Source organism: Frieseomelitta varia, unplaced genomic scaffold (genome assembly GCF_011392965.1).
Source record: "Frieseomelitta varia isolate USP_RPSP 00005682 unplaced genomic scaffold, Fvar_1.2 scaffold_247, whole genome shotgun sequence".
NCBI lineage: Eukaryota > Metazoa > Arthropoda > Insecta > Hymenoptera > Apidae > Frieseomelitta > Frieseomelitta varia.
The window spans coordinates 63,933-88,927 of record NW_025109976.1 but is presented as its reverse complement, the minus strand read 5'-3'; the positions used below and the strand labels follow the sequence as shown (position 1 = coordinate 88,927).

The following is a 24,995-nucleotide window of genomic DNA, read 5'->3' as shown; positions in this document are numbered from 1 at the left end:
TTGGCTTATATAATGTGACATATGGCATTACTGAGCAGCCATAGCGAACCCAGGGGGACCGCTATTGTAACAGTTGTCCTTTTCCAAATTACTTTATCGTCCTGGAAGGTGAGTTCCTTTTAGCCTTTGTTCCGGTCATTTAAAGAGCAAGTAGTACAGAACAATGTCAAAAGCAGATGTTTGAACAACAAATTCCATTTAGGAACAATTGTTTCTTGCGTTAGCAAGGCTACATTATCGTGATTATCGTGAATATCTGAAAAGTGCAATATTTTTTGTTCGAAGATGAAAGAGGCGTGTCTTCGGAATGAACTAGAAATTCATCGTTTTTTCCTGATGAACTCCGTCGAACGATGAACATTGTGCAATAGGTGTAAGAATACATTAAAAAATTGTGGTTCGTCTTGCAATTGCGTATTCCATAAATAATTTTAAGACTTCATATAATGGAGCATTCTGGATTTGAAATTTTAATGCATTAAGCACTGAGATTTTTTATGATAGAAATATAAATGAACAGCACCTTGTCAGGATTTTTAGCAGTACTCCACCCATTTGTAAAAGAATATATATGTACATACATCTTAATACAGGTATTCAAATGCAATTTTTATATATACATTTCGAAGTGCGAATAATGTAAAATATATGAAGGAAGAAAGTTCAAGCTCCAATCAAACAAATGCAACTATGAAAGATTACAAATTAATTCTATTTATTGCTTATTTTTCTAATTGAAAATTTGATCAAATCATTGAACACTGAAACACTATCACCACGTAGCGGTGAAACAGTGCAACTAATTGCTGTTTCTGTCCTTGTCGTGTACTGTTGCGCTCTTTGGCTGCCATCTAAACATCTCTTAATCCAGACAGGAACTAAAAGGATAAAAATCAAAAATCCGATAGATGGCAGCACTTGTCCCTGCCACCCCGCGTATGTCATATGCTGCCATCTATCAGAATTTTCTTTTTTTTATCCTTTTAGTTCCAATCGGAATTGAAAGTGTTCAAGTGGCAGCACTGTCTGTAGATAAGGAGCACAATAGTGTGCAATAAACACAGACATATATTGCGTAATAAACAAGTGCGACAAGGATAAAAGTAACGATTAGTTCCACTGCATCACCGCTATGTGGTGATAGTGTTTGAACGTCCGTGATTTAATCAAATTTTCATTTGCAAAAATATTAATTAAAAAGATTAATCTATGAACTTTTATAATTACCAATATAATTAAATCCTTTCTTTCTATATTCTTAATATACTTAATCTACGAAATGCATATATGAAGATGGTATAATTTCACTTAATAGATCGAACTACTCGCGCCAAATAATGTTCAATTTCTTTCAAACTAAATTCAAAATTTTGAATCGAAATTGAACGTAATTAAGAGTGTCCACAAATAAGTTATTAAATAAGTAAAATTTAATCAATATAGTTATTAACAATTGTTACACAATCCACTATTGTACGTGATTAATGAGATGGGTTTGTTTTTCTGAATCAGTTTATGAACTTTCTATGTAACATAGAGTATAAAATCCAAGGAAGATTTTGTACTTACATGAAATCTAATTTTGACATAATAATTTTATAAATTTAATTTATGATTACTTTCGAATCGAATCTTTTTAATAATATGCCAATCTAGAATTGAAATTTCATAATCCTTTTCATATATGTAGTAGTAGCTCGGCTTAATGAATGTATATATCTTCATATACCCATACCATTTCGAATTCAAATGGTATAAATGTAAGAAGAGAAAATTGAGTAAGAGAATTTCTTTCAGTACGAAACAAAATTAATTGTCCCAGTTTCATCTCCTGTACGATTTTGTTTCAGAAGTTTGTTAATATCGCAGGGTTGTTAACTTCTAAAATACGTTACTGCCGACGCTTTATGTCATCGGCGCGCTCAGCCAGCGGTTGTCATGGCGACCAGCAATCATCTTCCCCCACTATTTTTGAGCAAGCTCCCTCTGCGTCAGTCGTTCGCGAAGCTTTCTAGGTGACGGGTAGTGTGTCGATCGGCCGATTGATTTCAGTGTCTATTCGTAATTTCTTTTTCTTCCCTACCACCCTCTCTGTCAAAAAGAATCATTAAAAATCAACGAGAGAAACGGTGCGCTTCGGAAGCGCTGCCGCAAGCGCACGGTGCCGAATTTCATCACGGTGATTGACTTCGCTGCCGGTTCTTCTTCACACGGTCAATAATGAGGGACATGGCGGGCAAGATCGCCGAGTTGAAGTTCGAGGCACCCCTCGCACGTTTCGAGGAAGAAGACACGGCCAGCCTGAAGAACATGAATTTACTGACAGGTGCGAGAGAATACGCTTGTTGGCGTTCCTTTTCTCCTTTCCTGCTCGATTTTGCGACGCATCTCGCTGCGTCGTTTTACCGACTCTTGTTAACCTCGTTGCGGATCGAAAGTTTACCGCGATATTTCCCAAATCGCGGAGTATGTCCCAATTACGAGTGCAAGTCGTCATTGTCAAAATCGCGAACTTAACTATCTCATTTAGAAAACTGGCAATATTGATATAAGTGCGATAATCCTTCCTCTATTTTTACGGGCAATCGATTGCAACTTAGTTGGAAAGTGGGTGACGATTGTTCACTTATGAATAGGCTGCGGCTATTTATGTATTTACGAGAGATTCAAACATGCAGAACGTATGCATACGAATATGTTCGAAGTAGTCAGGGTTATTTTGTTTTTGTAAAATTTTTTATTTTAATTCCATTATTAAAAATTCCATTCCTTTCGTTGCATTGTGTAAAGAAATCTATGTCCGTAATTGTCTATTTATTAATATGTACGAAAATAATTCACGGAAAGAAAAAGCGAATAGTTTCTTTTTCGGTATCGGTATCTGGAGATGTTCTCCACCTTGGTTAAAAAAGGCGTTCCAACGCGGCATTGTAAGCGGAAATTTCGAAACGAAAAGAGTTTCTTGATTGCAGGGACAGGTTTCGTGCGTCTTTCTGTTATTTAAGCGCGTAGAAACGCGTGCGTGCACGCGTGGTCACGCTCATTTTGCGGACGTGCAAATTAAATGACGAGGGTGGCTTAGTACAGGCAGCGATGAAGAAGCGACCTTCGAGCGACGAACGCGCAACAAAAGGCTACGTCATGCATACAATTGGTGTCTAATATCCTTCATGTACGCTTTAACTCTCGTATCACTTTTCACGACACCGTAGAACACACATCGTTGGAAATCTCTGGCCTCGGATCGCCACCGAGGCTGCTGCTTAGAGAAACGCATATGTAAATAGTGTGTTTCTCGTAGAAAAATTCCGGATATTTAATCCTGAAAACATTCGATCCGCCATGCGTCACTCGCGTGAAAGTATGATACATCGCGTTTATGTAACTGATAACACACCCGCTGCAAAATGAAAATTAACACTCCCATCCACCATTGATTGACGTTTTCAGATCTAGGGATTTTCTTTTTTGATTTTTTACAAGGTTAGAATATAAGAATGTATTCTATTAACATTTTTAAAATACGAAGTCTGCATCAATATAAAATTGTATGACGCAAATGTTAAGAAGCAGTTAGAATTTACTCGAGTATAATTATTTTAGTGATACAAAATTTAATAATCTCATACAATTTAACGAGCCACTATCGGGTGTTGTGATTTATTGCCTCCCACACTATCGACGTTTACGTTTCTTTCGATATCAGGGATACCGTAATGGCTGATAGAATCGACGTGTTCTAAGAGGAAAACGAAAATAGCAAAGAAAAGTATATACTTATAAATACTGATGATGATCTCTCTTGTTTGTCGTATTTAGAGCAATTGCTGGACACGAGTTTAAATACAAGTTACGGAGAGAATTGTAACGCGAACGAGCCAGCGGCCACGCACGAGAATGGTACCGATATTCTCCAAGAGGGGACATTCAGCCCTTTCAGCGGCAGTCTCGAGGACCTCGTTAACACCTTCGACGAGAAGATAACATCCTGCTTTCGCGATTACGGCACGAACGTCGAATCCCTGGCACCCGTGCAAGTACGGACGCAGGAAGAAATTATGAATGAGTGCCAGTAAGTTTCTAGAGCGTCAATCGTTTTTTTTTTTCTTTTTCTTTCTTTCTTATACCATCACGATGTAAATTCATGAAGTACAATTTATTGTAACGAATTCATCTTTTTTTGAATGTAGGTATATCATTATGTAAAAGTTAGTCAGCACTAGAGCCAGTTTGCGAACCGGTAGCTGCAAAACATCCCTGATAAATCAATTAATACGAGATAATCACAAGTGGACGATACATCGTTTCCTCCTTTCTTCTCTTATGAACGTATTATCGTCGAACGACCTCTTTTTAATGGAATATCAACAGCAAAAAACGATGATGAAGTTCACAAGTGAAAATTACGTTAGTACGTGCGCGATTGAGAAGTTTCTATTATCCTTGGGTCACGCGATATCTCTGGTACAGTTATACCGGTTTATAACGGCTATGTTCGATGATTAAAAAAGTAAAGTTGCTGCTGCTGTGTGGCGGCTTGTCGGGTAAATGAATACTCCCCGAAGATTGCCGGAGTTATCGCATTTAAATTGTCACGTTTACCTTGAGATATCTATTACGCGTCGCAACTCCTCGATCCTCGTTATAAAATAATGATAGCCGCACCATGAATCCATCTTGTCGAACGGAAGTAATCATTTACGATCATCGCCGTTACGATATTATTCCCGTGTGAATAATAATTACCGGTCTCATCGTTCGGTATTTCAATGGCATCATTTAAGATGCTTATCCTGTTTCAATAGAAATTTTACAACAGTTTACAGATCATATAAATGACGTGTAAATGTTCTACTATTATGGTTCTATTAGTTGTGGCGGCGGATAATATTTCATATCCCGTTTAAGTAATCTCATGTTAATGCTTTCTTTGACTCTCGCGTTAAGACGCGAAAACAGTTTCACTCGATGACTCCAGCTAAACCAATATCGCTTGAACGTTATTCGTAAGGTTTCATTGAGAAGCTATTGGTGCTAAATCACCAGATTGATACGGTTCAACGGGTATTATATTCTTGTTTCTGTCGACGATGCATGATTTAACAACTTCTTTTGAAATAAATTATTAAATGCTTGAACACATATTGGAAGAGAAAATTAAGAAGAAAAAACAAATCGATTATATATATTCTTGGCGGTGATTTGAGACGTTTGAACGAATTTTTTATTTTTTAAACGAGATGCAGGTTTTCATTGCAAGTCTGATCTTTAAGATCACGGTATCGATTTTCCAACAGAAAAGTATGCCGCCGTAAGTACTCTCTACATGATGTTTGCGGCGCGTTCTGCAGCTTTCTCTCCGCGAAGTGGACAGGCCGCGTAACAAGAAAGTAACTCACTTTTTAATTAGTCTATTATCGCGTGTCGTATCCCCGACACATCGATGCTTGAGATCGGTCAATTTCCAACTCCACGCAACAAAAGGCTCTCATTATATCTTCTATAACATTGTTTCGATTTCACTTTCGCAAATCATTTTTATCAATAGTAATAGATTATGTAACCATGTACTTCATCTTTTGGTATATTCTGATAAAAATTCCTGATTAGGAAAAAATGTAATTTCTCTGTATACCTAACATTTTAAGGATGAGCCACTTTTTGTTTTTGCTAATCTGACACAAAGCAATTAGCAATTTATTTAATTAATCGCGTTAGAATTTATCTAGTGCATAAATTTCATTAAATGCTGCATTGGCGTAATCTAGAATAAAAATAACTCGTCCTTTAAATTATTAAAATAACGGACGCAGGAAAATTCCAAGAAAAGTCGAGCATCGTTCATTGAAATTCATCGAGAACAAATGAAATTCTTGACTGATGAAATACTTGGAAGAGTTCAAAGATTCCGTAGGAATATTCCCCGTAAAAAAAAAATCGACGGTGTTATCCACAGTGCAGGTGCCTGGTCGAATATATTCGACCACGTAACGAGTCGGTGCAGGTGAAACTCAACGAAGCGCAAAATTGTATCTTCTCCGGTGTAGAGTAACACGACGACGATTGTGTATAAATTTCTTTGAAGTCACGCCTTTCTCGAAATGCGCCACAGACATCCTATTGCCTTTCATTGGCCCGATTGGAGAAGAAAGAAAAATAAATGTAAAAGATCGTACAGATCGTCTAGACTTTAGGCACTGTTGTATCAAAGAAAAACTGCTTTCAGACTGCACCAGGAAGTATTAATTCTCACACAGTGGGGGAGATCCGCTGACCCACGTATAGTTCTTTTGGAATTGTATATATACCTGCTGCTTTGACAAGCGCCTGAAACTTCTTTCTTTTATTCCGTTGCTATATTGAGGTCCACGAACAGAGTTGTAGGAAAGAAATTCCAATTCTTCAAAATTAGCTTCACAAGCATTTTTGTTCGAATTTTTTTATTAACTTATAACGAGAGCAGTAGATGTGAAAAATTGTAGAATGATAGACGTACAAAACTTAATAATTAACTGGGCAAATCAATTCTATTCTGACATTTAACTTCGTTAAGAATTGGGAACAATCCAAAGTCAAGCCTTCGAATTTCGATAGGTTCAAAAGCGAGTATAATTTTAGATTGACCCGAGTAACGAAAATTGCAACGTTTGCGAGAAATCGAAAGGTCAGTGGCCGAGGTTTGCAGAGATCGGGCACGTGCACTCGCACGTGTCTCATTCGGCATCGGCACTGCTTTCATATGCATGCATCAAGCCGGAAAGAATAAACGCATCCGTGCATGCGTATCCGGCATATTGTTCGTAATCCAATTTGTCACGAGACCAAAGTTCCTCACTCAGGAATGAGCGTTGTTCGACGGATGAAACGCGTCTCTTCTTAGAAAGCCAAGGTCGTGTCGCCGCAATAGGTGTTCTTGCCTTTGAACACGGCAGCCTTCTTTTCATCTTCGAAAAACTTTCTCGCCCCACGACTCGCAACTTTTCTTTTCCCGTTCCACGATCCCCTTTTCAGACTTACAGGCTATTCTTTGGCAACGCTTTGCGTACAGTCCTCCTTTTATCATATACTTAACAGTCTTTCATTCAAAGCCACAGAAACGTTGATTAGGTATATGATTAAAGAAGTATTTTCGTATTAATATTCGTAATTAATATTTTAGAGTATTTTATGAATCTCCGATCACGAGTAGCGAGAAAATATGAAATCACAGAAGACGTAGAAACCAAAATTGAGATCCGATGGAGGAACAGGTCAGTAACGCGATTAGAGTAGCGAGAAATCGTACATCGATCGAATCGTAAGATACCCCATGAAAATTTGATCTCTGTGTTTTGTTCTGTCGTTCGTATCGAGCTACTCTCCGGATGGACAAACGTCAATAAAGTAGCGCACGCGCTGTACCAGCTAACCACGATGCGATGTTTCTTGAGCGCCGTTTTCCTTCACGTGCCATTTCTTTCCTCCTCAATTTATTTGTGCATGTCGGTAAAAAAAATTCATTTATTTGTCTTTATCGTGAAAATGATCTGACAAAAATGGCTCGGCTCTTTTACGTCGTAATGTCCGTCCATTCTTCTAAAAATATTTGTATCATTATTGGTACATAGCAGAATATGTTTCGTAGATCTCATTGGCTGTTTCGTCGATTTCACTGTAAATTAATTGGATTGCAACGATTTATTAAGATGATGCATCGTCGCAAGATCCGATATTTTTGCTTGTAACTTGTTTGCGTTGCGCAACAGATAACGTACAAGTACTGTACAAGCCACGTCGCGGATCATTGAACCGAAGAATGAATTAATAAACAAGGGGGTACACTCGTCTTCCCGGGAATTCAATTTCAATGCGTTTTTCTCGTTCCAATTAATGGAGAAAGAACGGCAAAAAACGGCATGAGCCGTGGACGTTACCTTTTTTCCCCCCTTTGTATTCTCATTATTACTTAATTATTTAATTACTTTCGAATTATTCCGTAGGTAGAGTTAAATGAAATAGAAAAATTGAAGTAAATTTAAGATAAATTTAAAACTGTTATTGCTCCGATGATTCTTTCGCCAGCAGGTCTCGGGTTGTTTAGGCATTTGTTCCGAATGATGCGACTAACATGCGGACAGGATGAAGTCACTGCTTTAATGCACTTAACATTAATGAGAAACTTGAGTGGGTCGAATTGACCTCCATTTGTTAATCCAACACCATCGACCGGGCCGCCGTATGTGCCTCTATGCTCCTTTTATTTCCGAGAATCGTTCAAGCGTTACCATACGGTAACTGACTAAATGAAGAGAATAATAAGACCAAGACAAATGAAGTCAATTTAATCGATAAAAATAATTTGAAGGTTGCCAGTAAACTATGAAGCTCTCGCTGCATTGCTAATTGCCCGAACCTAATCAATTCGTTCGGGTTTGGTTTGCCCGATTATCTAATAATCGTAGTGGAAACTTTAATTGAACCAATGAGTAAAAAAATAAATAAGAAAAAGAGAAGATAAAAAAATACGAACAGAATTGTTATAGATCGTATTATCTAATTGAAATTGTCTACAAATCGGAAATAGTGAGAAAGGCTTGTTGATAAAATCTCATTCACAGAGTATAGATTCTTTGCGGAAATTCATTTCCTTAGAATGGATGCATTGTTATCGAAATAAGTTAGACTCTTACAATAGTGTCAGACTTATCTGTATGTGATGGTGGCATGTGTACACGATCTAGGGAACGCCTACGAGGACCTGATGATTCACATGACATCCCAGAAAACAGACTTCATTCAAACGTTTTGTCTCTCTTCTGAAATCTTATCGTGTCTTTCAACACAAGGCATTTAACACGATAACACGTTTCCTTTGATGAGGATCGTGTATAGGATGCGCTGGCGTCGACAAAATTTTGATGAAAATTCGGTATTCAGACGATTGTTTTCCATTCTTCAGAAATCGGTGGAACAATTCATTTCGCAATATGTTGCTATTCTTAGAAACGTAGCAGTACTATTTTCTCAAACATCCTTGCACCGAATTTCAATGTACACTATCTTTTGTATGCTTTTCACATAAGATTAGATTTCGTTGTTGATTCTGTGTAATCGTTAAGAGTCGGTATGTAAAAATAGCATCTTCATAGTTCTCAAACGGCAGAGGACAAGCGGGAGGATATGAGTCAGCGTCTACGTAATTTAAATTAATATCACACCTAATGAAATTTGATGTGTCTCGAAGAAAAGAATTTTTCCCATTATCAATCTTCTAACGAGAGATTCTCAACTTCTTTCTTTTTTTCCTTGTAGAATGTGGTGGACGATTACCGGTACGTTTGGTAACATACTACCAATCGATTGGAGTAAATCGTATGCTAGAAAAATGCATATGCCCGCACTTAATTTGAACGAGGCACCTGTACCACATGAAAGGTAAATTTTAATTCCTGCAGCGTTTTAAGCATTTTCTTCGACCTTATGTTGCTGCTTTCCATTCTGCAAAAATACATAATTAAAAAATCGACGAAGAAATGTTTCTATCAATTTTCAAAATATACAAACCGCGATCTACGTTTGCAAATTAGACGCTTTCATTTTGTTTGCTATAGACCTGAACTAGAGGATTTAAGTAGCGAAGATGAGGCTGTCGCAACTGATTTGGACATGCATGCTTTGATATTATCCAGTAGCACCGATACTCACAGCCCAGAGGAACCGTTGAAGACTGCGGAAGAAGTGCTCCGTGAAATAGATGATATAATGCAGGTAAACATCAAATTTACTCAAGCAAAGAAATTTTTTACGTAAGAAGAGGAGCAAAAATATTCGTATTACGTAGGAAAGTCCATCGATGGAAAGATCTCCGGATTCCGATGGGTCTTTATTAGATAGCGACGAAGCGTTGGAGAGGAGCAGAGAAGTTTTAGGATCGCCGCTACACGAGAAAAGTATGTTTTCATACGCGAATATGAAATAATAAACAACATCAGAATGGGCTTCATAATCTTGAATCATGATCGTTTGTTCTAGAGCTGAAACAACTTACCTCCAGCCAACTCACCGAGCTACTCGGGGAAATGGAATCCTTGGTGGCAGCTCTGAGCGAAACTCTTATCGCAGAACTTGCATTGCGCGACGAGCTAGAATATGAAAAAGAATTGAAAAATCAATTTATCTCATTGTTATTAGCAGTACAAAATCGACGAAGACAGCATCATGTCACAAAAAAAAGAAATCAAATGCAAAATGGTACTAGTCCTTTACCACAACATAGATCGCTTCAAGAATCTAAGGTAATTCGTCTTGGAACAACAAGTTCACAGTTGTAAATTTGAAATATCTAATTTAAACAATATTGCTTACAGTATTTAACTACTGTAATCCCATACCATATGGACAGTGGCCCACCGGACAATCAAGCGTTACAAGTTCTTATTAAAAGTAAGTATTACCGATTCAACGAGCGAGCAATGTTGGATAATTATGCGAATGTATTAAACTCTGGTATTTTATCTTACAGTATTGAAAGCAATTAGCGAAGACAGTCCAACTGTACCTACATTATTAACAGATTATATACTCAAAGGTAAGTTGAGTAATTTTAGATGTTTTCAAATGGATGTGTAAATTTTAATTATTAAAAGAATTATTCTTATTTTCAGTATTGTGTCCTACTTAGTGAGCATACCATAAATTCCTTTATGGAAATCAATGAAAATCGGAAAGAAAGATATTAATTATTAAAGAATACAATTTGCTCTCTTCTTGCCAGTACGCTTTCAACCGCTGTTGTGCCGCATATTCTTGCGTTAAGGCAGGTGATTTCGCTTCTAAATTGTGTCTCGAACTACTCTGTATCGATTGTAGATTTATAGAGTCCGTGACACTCACATCTAGTCTTTACTTTATATATTACCACATGTATATTATTTTACATACGATACATTTTTAATAATCTATATATGCGCTCTATAAAATACCTCTTAATCGTGTACAACTTATAAAATCTTCATTTATGTATATGTCATCATGAATTTCGTGACAATTCAGTTTTTTGTAATTTTTTGTACATAAAGATCTTATTGAAATGTGTGAGCAAATTTTACTATATTACCGAAAATATTTATATTTATGTAGAAAAGTATACCTATTAACTTAGATTACAACATATGAAATTATGAACTTAGTGTATATTGTTGTAATGCCCATGTACCTAGAATTATCTAGTAACGTATCGCGCAAAAATAAAAACATCTTGTTGCTGTAGAACAACTTTACAAATGTATACTTAAAATCTGTTTAGTAATTATATGCAAAAGATGCTATTGAACACTTCGTGTACAGCAACACAGTTGTTTTGCACATATTAAAAATATTGTGTTTGTTGAGACAAAGAAATAAATTAAACAACCTTACTATTAAAAGATGTTATTTTTATCCATATGAATGAAAGATGATGAATGAAATATTTATATTAATATTTTATATATTTTTATAATTTATAATTCCGATTTTATGGTTATTAAAATTTGAATAAATCCAGAGCCATAATTTGATCACGTGACAAAAGCATGTTTCACTATTGTATATTTGTGATATTTAGAGTTGATTAATAACATGTAGCTCAGCATTAATAGTGCCTATTTTTCATTTTATTTTAACAGTAATTATTTTAACGATAATAATATAACATATGTAAGAACATGGTTGAATACTTAAATATCAAACAGTTCAGTAAAGTTATTCTGAATGTGTTCATAGGAAAATATTTTCTTAAATATTAATTTAATAATGATAACATTTAGGAAGGTATGTGTTCAACAAATATAATAAATCAGAATAATTATTTATATGCATTATTATTTAAAAAATTTACTAACCTAAAATAATCTAACCTAAAATTTATACAAAACAAAAATTAAAGACATAAGTTAATTCATAAATATTGTAGAATATCTATGAGATCATTTCTAATTTTCATTAATCTCTATTTTTCTTTCCATATTTTTCTATATTTACAATATAATATATAACTATTGTATTGAAAATAAATAATTTACTATTATTAAATTTCACTTAGAATTCTTTATTATAAATAAGAACAATTGAATTTGATTTTAATGTGGTTTTTATATATGCATAGTAATACAGTTATTAAATATTAGCAATCTGTAGGATTTATTATAGTAGTTTCAGTATGTATACTTAAACGTTAATGAAGAAATTTTTTTTCTATTTGATATATAGGTACCTTATGCTAAAATAACAGCAGGATTATCCGCTTTTATTGGTTGTGGAATTTTAACTACAGAAATTTACATGCATTATTATATGCAACAGAAAATTCGGGAAACAGTCACTTATAAAAAAGCATTGAGTATATTTTATAACCATGAGGATGCCATTAAATATTTAGGAAAACCAATAAAAGAGGGAAAAATAACACTTCCTGTGAATAAAACCAATAACATTAAAACATTTAATGTCAATGTAAAAGGAGCTAATACTAAAGGAAAATTACATTTGGAATATCAAGTTCATCCAGATCATCAAACTGAGATAAAAAAGGTAGAAATTAAATTTAATGATACTCCTGATAAAACACTTTTAATTCATGAAATTTAGTGGATATAATTATGAAATATATTGTTTTGTTCTGTTTTTCTCTTATATTTTTGTGGTATTGTTTAAAAATGTATAAAAGTTTGTTACTATATAAGCTTCAAAGGAGAGTTGACATGGTAACTTGATTACCTTTAATATATTATCAATAAAGATGATTATAATTTATCTAAATGTCTGTAATGGCATATCTGTAACACCCTCTGGAACTTTAAGACCTCTCCTCGTATAACCAAATCCAGCTTGAATAATGTGTATAGCGGCTTCAACAGTTAATTGAGTGTCACGTTGATTACCAATGTGTGGATTTACTTCTACAAGATCTACCGCATTTAGTCTTTTAGTTCTATATAGCATTTCCATTAAATGAACAGCTTCTCTGATTGATAATCCACCACGTACTAAAAAAAAATAAACTTTAAGAATGGAAATTATTTAAACAGAAGCAAATAATTTACCAGGAGTTCCTGTACATGGTGCTTCTAATGGGTCTAAGGAATCAATATCAAAACTAACATGTAATGATTTTGATTCATTGGGATCTATTCTATTTAGTGCCATGTAAACAACATCATGAATACCTAATTAAATAAATATTTTATTAAATATACAAAAGATGTAGTATTATCTATTGTTTATAAATATTTTGATTAGATAAAATACGAAATATTACCATATCTTTCAACATCTTCCATACCAAAAGCTGTAATACCAAATTTTTCAATAACTAATCTTTCATAAGAATCAACAGACCTTAATCCAATATAAGCTACATTTCTAATAGATAACCTGTAAATAATTATGATATATTTTAATATATTTTATAATATATAATTAATCTATAATTACGTATTACATTGGTTGTTGCCAATCCATTCCTGGTAAATGTGGCCAGTAATCAGCCAGTTCAGAAGTTAATAATGCTACTGGCATTCCATGAACATTTCCACTTTCACTAGTTTTATTTGTATTTAAATCAGCATGAGCATCAATCCATAGAACACCTACATTTTTTTTTTCCTTTAAAAGTATAATATAATATGTATAATGTAAAAAAAAAATATGTATATATAAAGTTGATAAAAGAACTTTTTTTTTTATATTGTACCTTAACATGACCATCTATAGTTCCAATTCCTACACTATGGTCTCCACCAATAGTCAATACTCTTCGATCCTCTTTTAAAATTTGTTGAATTTGTTCAGATAAACAATTTGTACAACCAGCAACATCACCCAAATGTGACATATTATTAATTCCATCTACATTTTTTGCTTTATATGAAATATCACCATAATCTTTCACATCTAAACCTTGTTTAATTCAAAGAATCAAAAATTAAATTTATAATCTGTAAAACTGTTTGAAATCACATAGTAATAATTACCTAATAATTCTAATTCTCGCACTAATCCAGCTGCTCTAATCGCCTTTGGACCATGTGCTACACCTTTTTTATGCTATATTTATTAATGGTATATTATTATTGTTTTATATATTTTGCATTATTGTTATATTGTATTTTGCATTATATACTATAATACCTGTCCTTTCTCAAATGGTACACCAATTATTCCAACTTTACCATAATTGCGATTTCCAAGTTTGGCAATAATACTTTGTATTTTTTTTAATGTATTCATTTTCTATGTGTCGTTTTAATTTAGAATTTAACGTGTTAAAGTTAAAACGTACTAAACTCTAAAACTTATTTATTGACCTATGCCCTCTATACTGTTGAAATACAGATAACATACAAGATTTACAGCACGTATTATAACATGACTATACAACACAAAAAATTAAAAAATATATTTAAAAAATAAAACTTTTGTTCATTAAATTAAACACTATTATAATGTTTTATATTTATTATCTGCAATATTTTTATAAATAATGTATCACATAAATTATTATTATTAAACGTGTAATTGATATGTAATAAAAATGTTTTTATTTTTTTAAAATAATACTTATAGTAAACAAACAATAGCTATTAGTACAAAATGTATGATTTTAACTTCTTTCAATTTAATTGAACTTATTTGGGGCCAATCATATTTTCTGGTCTCACCCATTCATCAAATTGTTCTGCAGTTATACCATTTTTCAGTGCTGATTCTTTTAATGTGAGATTTTCTGCATGAGCTTGCTTTGCAATTTTAGCAGCCTGAAAAAATATAATTTTACTTGACTTTGTTATACTTGAAGATAAGATTATAGATTATAATAAACCTGTTATACTTAACATGACATAACTAACCTTGTCATAACCAATATGTGGATTTAAGGCAGTAACAAGCATTAAACTTTCATTCAAAAGTTTACTAATACGATCTTTATTCGGTTTAATACCGACGACGCAGTTCTTCGTAAATGATGCACAAGCATCACCTAATAATCTTGCAGATCTTAATGTATTTGCAACTATCAGAGGTTTAAATACATTAAGCTCAAAATGGCCATTACTTGCACCGACAGTTACAGCAACATGATTACCCATAACTTGACAACAAACCATAGTCAATGATTCGCATTGTGTTGGATTAACTTTACCAGGCATGATGGAACTTCCCGGCTCATTTTCAGGAAGAGATAGTTCTCCTAAACCACAACGAGGTCCACTTCCCAAAAATCGAATATCATTAGCTATCTAAATAAAAATTTTATATATTAATTTTCTTAATTTGATATTTTCCAAATATTCTTTAAATGTACCTTCATAAGTGAAACTGCTACTGTATTAAATGCACCATGCACTTCTACCATAGTATCTTTAGTTGCTAAAGCTTCAAATTTATTAGGAGCAGTTACAAAAGGTAAGCCAGTAAGTTCTGCAATCTTTGCTGCTGCTTTCTCTGCAAAACCTTTTGGTGTATTTAATCCTGTTCCTACCGCAGTACCACCAAGTGCTATCTCGTATAATCTTGGAAGAGTATTTTTCACTCTTTTAATACCGTTGCATACTTGTGTTGCATAACCTGCATTGAAATTATTTCTTTTTTATAAAAACAGTTAACTTCATTGCAAATATATATATAAAACGTATTTTGATCGCAACCTGAAAATTCTTGTCCTAATGTTAAGGGGACAGCATCTTGAGTATGAGTTCTACCAATTTTTATTATATCTTTCCATGCTTTAGCCTTTTCATCTAATGCAGAATGCAATTTTTCCAAACCAGGAAGTAATACTCTGTTAATTTCTAAAGCAACTGCTATATGCATAGCAGTAGGAAATGTATCATTACTACTTTGAGATTTATTTACATGATCATTTGGATGAACAGGATTTTTTGACCCAAGTTTACCACCAAGTAATTCAATTGCACGATTTGAGATCACCTAAATAAAATTGATAAAATTAGATAAAATTGAAAAGTCCGTTGTAACAAACTGGTAAACTAGTAAAAAGTCCAATTCAATAATGCGTTAATAAATACCTCATTAGTGTTCATATTGCTTTGTGTACCAGAACCTGTTTGCCAAATTACCAATGGAAAATGATCATTATAAAGGTCTCCACATATAACATCATCTGCAGCTCTGCTAATAGCATCTGCTATTTTTACATCCATTCCATACTCTTTATTTACCAGAGCTGCAGCTTTCTTTAATATACCCATTGCAACAATAACGCCATACTAAAAAATATATATGAAATATAAACTAAGAATATTATATGTATTAAAATTGTTTTAAACAAAATTCAAGCATTAGACTTTCTTACAGGCATTCGTTCAAAACTATCACCTATTGGAAAATTTATCATTGATCGCATTGTTTGTGCTCCATAATATTTGTCAGCAGGGACCTTCAGCTCACCAAAAGTGTCCCTTTCAATTCGAAATTCACCATTTGACTCCTAAAATTGCAATATTAAAAGATTAAAATAATAACAATAATAATAATAAAACTTGTTTATAAAAATAATTTGTGCTTATATACCATATTGAAGCAATGAATTATATAACAGAACTGAATGAGTATAGCTTCAAAATAACTGTTACGATACTTTAAGCATAAGAAATTAAATCAAATAAAGTCAATTATAACACTATGTACATGTCAAATATGCACACATGTACTCAGATAAGATTTTATGTTTGTATAGTATCAGATTAAAAACAACGAACAAGAAAAAAAAATACATACATAATTATATAATATATGAATGAACACCTCCCACTAAATAAAGGATTTAATATGATAAAAAATTTGTTTCATACCATCTTTTAAATAAAATTTATCCGACGATTTTTACTTTTGTTGAACAAATATGTTTCTCATTTGACATGCGATTAATTCGATAAAATGTCAGATGCGTTCAATTGTTATGTTACAAATGACGTGACAGGCACGAAAATGCTATGCTAAAAAGAATTATTTGTAATATGACGGCATATTTTTTTATAATATTCTCTAAAAATATTTTTAAAAATATCTTTAGAACTAGTTCTTCAGTGATTATGTAAAAATAGCGCACGATCCGATTCGTATAAAAATTTTAAACGAAAACAGCAAAACAAAGAACAGACAGATTTGATTACGATTCCAGAAGTTGTCATTAAAAAATGTTACACCTTTAAGTCATACTTTATATGATACAGCTGTACCTTTTTACTGGCTTTAGATGTATATAATGACAGTCTTAGTGTTAAAAACGGCGATGATTTCTTTAATTCTAATAATCCATAATTTATAAATGAACATCTCAATAGGTTTAACGTCATTTTAATAATTTAACGTTTGCTTCCTTCAATACCCGTTTCAAAAGTTAAAAAAAATCGAAAAAGGCCCAGCATTGACTAAAGACAGCACGGAAAACAGCTGAACAACTTGAAAATTGAGCACAAAATATATTGTAGTTAGATCGAGGTGAAGATGTTGAGACGTCTTTCAGCTTATTGCAATTGTGATATTTGGTCAGCAATGTATGCACAAATAAATAAGACTGTGATTGGTTTGTATGGTTCGTTGAGTTTAATTAATTAAGTAATATCCTGTTGCATTGCAGAAACATTGTTTAAAGCTTATAAAGTGTCCTTCGAAAAAGCCGCTTTTGAAAGTATTTCGATAAGAACATGTACGAAAAGCAATTGAGGTTTACATGTTGGTAACCGAATTTTTGATTGGCGAGCTACTGCTCTGGTTTCCAAAAAACATGCACTCTCAAACGTGCCATATAAACATACCCATGGAATTTTTTTCTTTTTGAATCACTCTACTTTCAATTACAAATACGATGTCAACCAGTTAATAGTACGTGCGTTAATTATTAACAAGATTATGCAGTGTTTTTATCAATATCAATCTATTAACTTACGTCGCCATTGTATTTATGTTACGTGTGCCGCGGCGATACCACGTATAGTAGAAAGTAAAAACAACAAAATTATGGTGTGTTTTTGAAAAACGTTGTCTAAATGCTGGTTGATAACAAACCGATAAATTTGTGTAATACGGTTTTATCTTGCTAGCCGTGTGTCAATTAGAACTGGTAATATCGAGACGAGTTATCCAACAATTAAACTAAGCAGTCCGTTGTATTTTACGATAATCGACAATTTTTTTTTCAAGATTTACATCTCATGTAAGCAGCACGAGGATCTTACATGTCATTCCATTTAATGATCTTTATTATGTAATTTGTGGAAAAGGGAATGCTATGCACAAAAAATCGTGGCTAAAATTCGGTCGGAATAATATTGCAAGTGGTGTCTTTCAAAAATGACTGACTTTCCTTCCTCCTCTACTTTTACGAGGTAACTAAAAACGTGGTTTGTCAAGTGTACTACGCGCTTTTTACTTTCAATTTCTGATAATTCAAAATATCTTTCTGTGATTATGAACTATTTCATTATTATGTCTTTCAGCTTTTAATTTTGGTAAAAAAAAAAAAAAAAAATCTTAACCGAATGTAAAATATCTTTAACCTAAAATATGACGGGTGCCGGGCTTCTTGTTTCCCGAGTAATGCCTAAAATAATTTAAAATTATTGTGACGTTTTATACTCATTCTTAATTCTTAATTTCTTAATTTTTTAATTTTCCGTGATATATGTGTATAAACACATTATCGTATTGTCGACTATCAAGCATTAGATTAAATTGTGTAATTTTTTTTTTTTAATTAAAGTATCCGAAAATTTAAAGATTGTATTATGCTTTGAAGGAGTAATTTTTCAAATTGGATAATTTTATATTGTCCATTTGTTGGCAGTTTTATTTAAGATGTTGTTCAAATATGATTATTTGAAATCTTTAAAAGTTATTATAATCAGAAGCTAAATATTAAGTCTTAAAAACAGTGATAACATTATCTCTTTCTTTTGAAGTTGTATAATGAAATTTTACATTGATGTAACAAGTAACATTATGAATAAAGAATATTTTTAAATATTTGTTGCATGTGAATCAACTTTTATGTGAAGAAGTTAATAAAACAATCATTCTATTAATTTAGAGTCCAATGATACTATTTTGAATGATATAATATTGTTAAAAAATGCAAATAAATATTTTTTGAGTAATTAAGAATTATTTTTACAATTATGAATTTTATTTTGTTTATTTTGTTTAAATTTGCAGGGTAATCAATAATGTGTTAACTTTTGTAAAATGTATTGCTAGAACCAGTTTTGTGATACTCAATAATGTTTATTGTATACCAACATATGTAGTATGGATGACATTATTGTTCCCTGTAAAAGTTTATCAACCACAAGTATATTGGAGAATCGAAGGATTATTTTTTCATTGGCTATTAGCGATGGTGTCCATGTGGACTTGGTCTGCAGGTTATGATAGTGAGTATGCAAATAATTTATATATGTACATAATTAAGATAGTAATAATATAAATAATAAATAATTTTTAATTTATAGTAATAGAACAAGGTGATGATATAGAAAAAATTATTAGTGAAAGAACATTAGTAATAGCAAATCATCAAAGTACTGGCGATGTTCCTATACTAATGACAACATTTAATTCTAAACCAAATGTGTTACCTAATCTAATGTGGATTATGGATAGGATTTTCAAATTTACTAACTTTGGTATAGTTTCTATTTTGCACCAGGACTTTTTTATCGTATCTGTAAGTTTAAGTAAGAGTATATGTTTATTAATTTATTAATAGTACCTTATACTATTTATATTTTAACTGAGTTATTTTATTTTCGATATTTTATTAGGGTCGGAAACGAAGAGAAGAAAGTTTGAAACAATTAGAAAAACATTTAAAAGAAGCATATATTCCTTTAAACAGAAAGTGGATGGTTCTCTTTCCAGAAGGAGGTTTTTTATGTAAAAGACGAGAAACGTCACAAAAATATGCTAAAAAGAATAATTTACCAATTCTTGAAAATGTTACGTTACCACGGGTAGGAGCAATGCAAACTATATTTGATACAATTGGTCCATCACAAGAAAATAATACAACAGAACAACAATTAAACAGTAGACCAAGTAATTAGTTTTATATGAACTATAATTTCATTGATGTTTTACATTACAATAAATAACAATATGTATTATTAATATACATGTATAAATTTTTTTTAGATATGTTGGTTGCTAAACCAGAAATCAATTGGATTCTAGATATAACAATAGCATATCCTCAAGGTAAACCACTTGACTTACCAACAATTATAACTGGTTCACGACCACCATGTGAAACAGTTTTATTTTACCGAGTTTTCCCCAGTTCAGTGGTAAGTTTTAAAGAAGATTGGCAGTCATTTATATTTTGTGTGGGGATATTTTATTACATCATTGATTTTAGGTTCCACGAGAACCAGAATTATTATCTAAATGGTTATATGATAGGTGGGTCGAAAAAGAAGCACTTTTGGAAAATTTTTACAAGTATGGAACATTTCTTGGCACGCAAGCACCTGCCAATGAAGGTTCCAAGATCCATCAGGATCCATTGAGATTCCTAGTCCTTCATTTATTTTTTATAACATCTAGTTATATACATTATAATATGTTTGCATATGTGCTATCTTGCTTCTGGTAAAGCGTTTTATACTATACAAGAAATTACTTTCAAATATCAGTAAAATTACAATGTAGCAAAGTAAAACTATTCCTGCCTCAAATATTATTCTTGATGTTGACTAACAAAACTAACGAATGTATGGATTGTCAATTCCAAATGAATGTTTAAAATCCAATTATGTCGTAGATAGTAAATTACAAATATTTGTTTCGTTACCATACCGATTTATTCATCGTTATTTGTCTATTTTGTTGATACGAATATAATTTCAAGTATGCTTCATGTTGCAATAAGATATACAACTTGAAATACTTATTTGCTGCTATATTTACATTTTATAACAACAGTTCACTGTGTAGTATAAAACACTTGTTTAGAGATGAAAACACAGCATTAGTTGGTTTTTGAATAGCTAGTATTCAAGATAATTTCAGTTTATTTTATTAGGTGTGCTTAAATTTTTGAATATTTAGAGCTGTCTAATATTTTGCATGAATTATCATAATATTCTAAAGACTATTTAAGTTTTTTATTGTAAATTCATCATAAAATTAAACTTCAATATGCATATTACCTATAAAAAAAGTAATTTAATGTTTGTTAATTCAATTAGAGTATCTAATGCTATCAGTTGCATGATAGTTTTAAACATTGATATAAATATCTTTTTTTTTTATTTTTTCATTTATTATAAAGTGCAAAAATGTATCTATATTTGATTATCTGTCTGGAGGACTTGGCAACATTTCAAGCGAGTTTTAAAGTATCCTACTCGTGTGTTTTATATTATGGTATATTAAATATTATCTTGAAATGTGTAACAGTAAATTGTTACTGCTATTTAGAAGCAGTGAATACCATTTCAAAAAATATCCATTTATTTGTGATATATGATAGAAAAAAAGTATTTTTCAATGCGAAGTCAATCATATAAACATAATTTTTTTAAATTACATACTAGAAAATTTACATATAAGTTCATAATTCTATGAAAAAGTAGTTGTGAAATTTGAAGTAAATTGTTTCGAAACTTGGCAGAAATAAAAATATCTTTTCAAATCTGTCAAAATAAGTAAGGTGTGTACTTTATTGTTAAATTTTCAACCAATAATAACGCTGTTCAGTAAAAGAAGACGATATGTCAGCCGTGCCTTGTTCCTACGGACAAACCTCAGTGTTAATTGTACATACGCATATGCAAATCTCATGCATAATTTTCATAGTCAAATCAATGCCTACAAATAGTTCTTAAGATATTCATATAACATCACTTTACAAAAAAGAAACTCATAATTGCATGTATGTAGAAGTAATAGAGTTACTGAAGACAGATTTTCGATGCTGCCTAACTGATTATTGTAAAATAAACGTATAGTCGAAATCGAAATTTCTTGCCTTTTGGCTCAAAAAGGCAATTAGCTAATGTACACATGAAATAAATATTCATTGTTGTGAAATGAAAAGGTCAAAACATAATTGTGTAATAAATCCAATAAGATCAATATTAGTATCAAATGATAGACGTGGATATCAAGTTTCTGTAATGCACGGTCGTAATAAAACACAGAAATGTCGAATATATAAATTTACATGAAAGAATATTTTGTTATTAAATTATTTGCAATGTTTTCCTGCATTTAATTGCATTTAATATGAAACAGACAAATTCTTTCGAAATAAGCAAATCATATACCAGAAAGTATCAAGGCAGGAAGAAAATTATCAAATCAAAAAAATTTATATTTACAATTCAATGATTTCTTGTATCTCATTTATGACATAAATGCATTTTTGCTTGATACGATAATATGTTTTACTCAAGATAATTATTGTCTTATTCAAGAGAACACTTGATGAAATGTTTCTAGTCTTGGTTGTAAATTTTAGAAACAAAACGTGATTCTAAATGTCACCAATTGTAATACAAGGAATTATTAAATTTGAAAATTGCAGTACATTAAAATTATTAAATGAAAAATTATTTAATGAAAAAAAAAAGTTGACTATGTTACTAATCAAAAAAAGAAAAAGATTACAAAACATATTAAGATTTTACTAATATTTAATTGTGAGTAATGAAAAATTAAGCTCTTATTTATGTTTAAAAATGTAGAGAGTAAACGAAAAGAAATGTAACGTAATGCTAATAGTATAATGTGTTTACATCATTATAAGGGCCAATATTTTTTAAATATTTAGCTACATTAGATTTAAAATACAACATACAATCGTAATAATAAAAATTAAAATGTCACGTTTTGTTAATAACGCAGAATGGTGTGATTAAAAATAGTTGTATTTATTACAGTAAAATACATTACTGCATTAAGCATTTTGTTCATGTGCTGTGTACGAATTGCAAATCAAATTGTTGAAACCCACTACATTTTATATGACACACTTTTTAACAGACTATCAATATGAAAAAAGTAGAATAAAAATGAAAAACTGGTTGTGTTTGGTTGTGTTTTAATTTCTGCACTCTTAATGCTTTTATAAAAGCATTTCTATGAGAGACAATATTATTTATATGTATTATATTTAAAACAAAGCTTTATTACTGTTAAAGCATGTTTTTCAGATACTGAGTATTGCTTTATGTTCTTTTATAAGGATATACATACTGTTTAAGATTTGTAATGCTATAAACAAAATAACTATACTGAAGCTGAAGGCTTTATAATATATGCTGGTATTTGCAACGTTAGTGTACTATATCAAAGATATTTAGAAACTTTGATTTTATATTTGTACATTGCAAACGGCTTTTTTAAAAAGTATAAAAATATAACTAAAAAAGTGTTTAACTATTTTTTCAAAGGAAAGCCATTATAACAATGAATTTTTAATATCCGCGAAGAAAATACGTAATGCTCAAAAAAAAGAATTAGATGGTTTTTGTGCAATGCATGAAACAAATATATTACATTTCATATTTTTATCATAGAAATATTTACACAATTTGACATGTTTCTAACTGCATCTTAGGTATGACAAAACATTCATAAATACTATACAAAAATAAATGTAAAAAACGTAACTTTAGCGTAAGTTCAAGTTCATTTTTACAAGAAAATACTTCGCTTGTATTCTTTTCTTATAAAAACTTTAATAAAATTGTTTTTAATTACACAAATCCTTTCTTGTGTAATCTGTTATTCGTTACATATACCAGTTATTTATTTTTCATTTAACTGATCGATTTCTTGTGAATCGAATTAAAGCAGTATGAAACTTCTAAATTTCGTATCGTATGATGTAGTGACGACTTGGAGCTTTATTCGAATGAGTGAATCAGATTTCGTGTCTTAGATTAGATTCTGAAATAAACTGGTTCCTTATATTAATTACAGAAAAACCATGTTCAAACCGCAATAATAACGATTATACAATACATTATAAAACGGGACTATTTATTGTAAAACTATTGTACAAATTGTATTTATAAAGAATTTCGACAAATCAAAATAATTTAACTATACTTTACAATTGTGTTATTCATTTCTCTCCCATCCTCTCCAAAACGAAACTAACAAAGAAAAAAGTAAAAAACACGAAATAGAAAAATAGATAAAAACGTGCTAAATTCAAAGAAAACCTACTGACTAAAGAAGTTAGAAAAACTACAGAAGAGAAGAGCGATATAGCTTTTGAAAATTATAATTCCTGGTAAAATAGAATTTGAGGACAAAGCTTAGAATCTAATTAAGAAGAAACAATTGTACATAAATTAATGTTTTTGAGCATGCATCATGTGGACCACTTCTAGGATAGGTGCCGGAACTAATTTATATTGTTGTCCATATCGCACGCTGTTGCTCTCTTTGTTTACCGCGTGAATATGTCTGTCCTTATCGCACACTAACGCTCTCCTTGTCTAGCGCGCAACATATCTATCCTTGTCGCACAGTATTGTGGTCCTTGTCTACGAACAATCGGAGTGCTGCCATCTATCGGATTTTTCATTTTTCTGATTTTAGTTCCACTTCAAGTTGAGAAGTAATTAGATGGCAGCACCATCCACAGACAAGGAAAGCAATAGTGTGCGACAAGGACATCCTTCGATCTATTGAAAAAAAAACTCAACCTTTTACACATACGTTCTTCTAGGACAAAACATATATAGAAAGAAATCGGGGAGCCTAATTTTAAGGAGGCATATAGAAAAGTTCGCAAATTATTCTTCCTAATTAGGGTTTTCTCGTAATTTGTGCGAACTGTCACAAAATGGACATGGTGGCGCCATCTAGCGGTAACTCAGTGGTACTAATTAATTTTAAAAATATTTATTTTTTCATTTTACGGGTAAAATGGGATATGAAAAGAAAGCTAAGGGTCTAATTAGGGTAATACAATCACCAAAGTTCACAACTCATTTCGC

General features: G+C 31.7%; 5 protein-coding genes across 10 annotated transcripts; 3 read left to right on the top strand and 2 right to left on the bottom strand.

The window, feature by feature from the left end:
• The first annotated feature begins 1,974 nt into the window (after positions 1–1,974).
• On the top strand, positions 1,975–11,405 carry LOC122528241 (fasciculation and elongation protein zeta-2). 2 transcript variants are annotated; one of them, XM_043653174.1, is made up of 9 exons: positions 1,975–2,326; positions 3,820–4,072; positions 9,292–9,414; positions 9,669–9,747; positions 9,821–9,929; positions 10,012–10,274; positions 10,347–10,422; positions 10,502–10,567; positions 10,644–11,405. In XM_043653174.1, the coding sequence occupies exons 1-9, from the start codon at positions 2,221–2,223 to the stop codon at positions 10,658–10,660; spliced, it is 1,092 nt and encodes a 363-aa protein (XP_043509109.1). In that variant the 5' UTR covers positions 1,975–2,220; the 3' UTR covers positions 10,661–11,405. The 2 variants fall into 2 exon arrangements, with proteins under 2 accessions (XP_043509109.1, XP_043509108.1); XM_043653173.1 differs by having other exon boundaries at positions 9,591–9,747.
• A 111-nt stretch (positions 11,406–11,516) lies between these two features.
• On the top strand, positions 11,517–12,771 carry LOC122528236. Its single transcript, XM_043653160.1, has 2 exons — positions 11,517–11,790; positions 12,229–12,771. The coding sequence occupies exons 1-2, from the start codon at positions 11,773–11,775 to the stop codon at positions 12,604–12,606; spliced, it is 396 nt and encodes a 131-aa protein (XP_043509095.1). The 5' UTR covers positions 11,517–11,772; the 3' UTR covers positions 12,607–12,771.
• LOC122528235 (arginase, hepatic) lies at positions 12,750–14,398 on the bottom strand. Its single transcript, XM_043653158.1, has 7 exons — positions 14,149–14,398; positions 13,992–14,064; positions 13,712–13,917; positions 13,460–13,623; positions 13,277–13,392; positions 13,062–13,184; positions 12,750–13,004 (listed from the first exon to the last, which is right to left on the bottom strand). Exons 1-7 carry the CDS (start codon positions 14,245–14,247, stop codon positions 12,769–12,771), a joined length of 1,017 nt encoding a protein of 338 aa, XP_043509093.1. The 5' UTR covers positions 14,248–14,398; the 3' UTR covers positions 12,750–12,768.
• A 140-nt stretch (positions 14,399–14,538) lies between these two features.
• On the bottom strand, positions 14,539–18,017 carry LOC122528232 (fumarate hydratase, mitochondrial-like). Of its 4 annotated transcripts, none has more exons than XM_043653155.1 (7): positions 17,930–18,017; positions 16,334–16,468; positions 16,047–16,247; positions 15,666–15,948; positions 15,323–15,585; positions 14,868–15,257; positions 14,539–14,774 (listed from the first exon to the last, which is right to left on the bottom strand). In XM_043653155.1, exons 2-7 carry the CDS (start codon positions 16,382–16,384, stop codon positions 14,646–14,648), a joined length of 1,317 nt encoding a protein of 438 aa, XP_043509090.1. In that variant the 5' UTR covers positions 16,385–16,468; positions 17,930–18,017; the 3' UTR covers positions 14,539–14,645. The 4 variants fall into 4 exon arrangements, with proteins under 4 accessions (XP_043509090.1, XP_043509087.1, XP_043509088.1 ...); XM_043653152.1 differs by lacking the exon at positions 17,930–18,017 and adding an exon at positions 17,220–17,475; XM_043653153.1 differs by lacking the exon at positions 17,930–18,017 and adding an exon at positions 16,833–16,987.
• On the top strand, positions 17,489–24,095 carry LOC122528234 (acyl-CoA:lysophosphatidylglycerol acyltransferase 1-like). Of its 2 annotated transcripts, none has more exons than XM_043653157.1 (7): positions 17,489–17,575; positions 18,184–18,368; positions 19,195–19,412; positions 19,491–19,705; positions 19,803–20,076; positions 20,173–20,324; positions 20,396–24,095. In XM_043653157.1, exons 2-7 carry the CDS (start codon positions 18,334–18,336, stop codon positions 20,630–20,632), a joined length of 1,131 nt encoding a protein of 376 aa, XP_043509092.1. In that variant the 5' UTR covers positions 17,489–17,575; positions 18,184–18,333; the 3' UTR covers positions 20,633–24,095. The 2 variants fall into 2 exon arrangements, with proteins under 2 accessions (XP_043509092.1, XP_043509091.1); XM_043653156.1 differs by lacking the exon at positions 17,489–17,575 and adding an exon at positions 17,962–18,103.
• Positions 24,096–24,995: the final 900 nt, after the last annotated feature.

What these genes read in the sequence shown, in the direction of transcription:
- LOC122528234 (XM_043653157.1), top strand. Translation starts at nt 18,334, where the DNA reads ATGACTGACTTTCCTTCCTCCTCTACTTTTACGAG. An exon ending in AGGACTTTTTTATCGTATCT is followed by an intron (nt 19,706 to 19,802) that starts GTAAGTTTAAGT and finishes ATATTTTATTAG; the next exon opens with GGTCGGAAACGAAGAGAAGA. An exon ending in ACAATTAAACAGTAGACCAA is followed by an intron (nt 20,077 to 20,172) that starts GTAATTAGTTTT and finishes AATTTTTTTTAG; the next exon opens with ATATGTTGGTTGCTAAACCA.
- LOC122528241 (XM_043653173.1), top strand. Translation starts at nt 2,221, where the DNA reads ATGAGGGACATGGCGGGCAAGATCGCCGAGTTGAAGTTCGAGGCACCC. An exon ending in ATCGCCGCTACACGAGAAAA is followed by an intron (nt 9,930 to 10,011) that starts GTATGTTTTCAT and finishes CGTTTGTTCTAG; the next exon opens with AGCTGAAACAACTTACCTCC. An exon ending in GATCGCTTCAAGAATCTAAG is followed by an intron (nt 10,275 to 10,346) that starts GTAATTCGTCTT and finishes TATTGCTTACAG; the next exon opens with TATTTAACTACTGTAATCCC.
- LOC122528235 (XM_043653158.1), bottom strand. Translation starts at nt 14,247, where the DNA reads ATGAATACATTAAAAAAAATACAAAGTATTATTGCCAAACTTGGAAAT. An exon ending in GGAAGATGTTGAAAGATATG is followed by an intron (nt 13,185 to 13,276) that starts GTAATATTTCGT and finishes TTATTTAATTAG; the next exon opens with GTATTCATGATGTTGTTTAC. An exon ending in ACCATGTACAGGAACTCCTG is followed by an intron (nt 13,005 to 13,061) that starts GTAAATTATTTG and finishes ATTTTTTTTTAG; the next exon opens with TACGTGGTGGATTATCAATC.
- LOC122528232 (XM_043653152.1), bottom strand. Translation starts at nt 17,336, where the DNA reads ATGACGTTAAACCTATTGAGATGTTCATTTATAAATTATGGATTATTA. An exon ending in GCAATATGAACACTAATGAG is followed by an intron (nt 15,949 to 16,046) that starts GTATTTATTAAC and finishes AATTTTATTTAG; the next exon opens with GTGATCTCAAATCGTGCAAT. An exon ending in CACATATTGGTTATGACAAG is followed by an intron (nt 14,775 to 14,867) that starts GTTAGTTATGTC and finishes ATATTTTTTCAG; the next exon opens with GCTGCTAAAATTGCAAAGCA.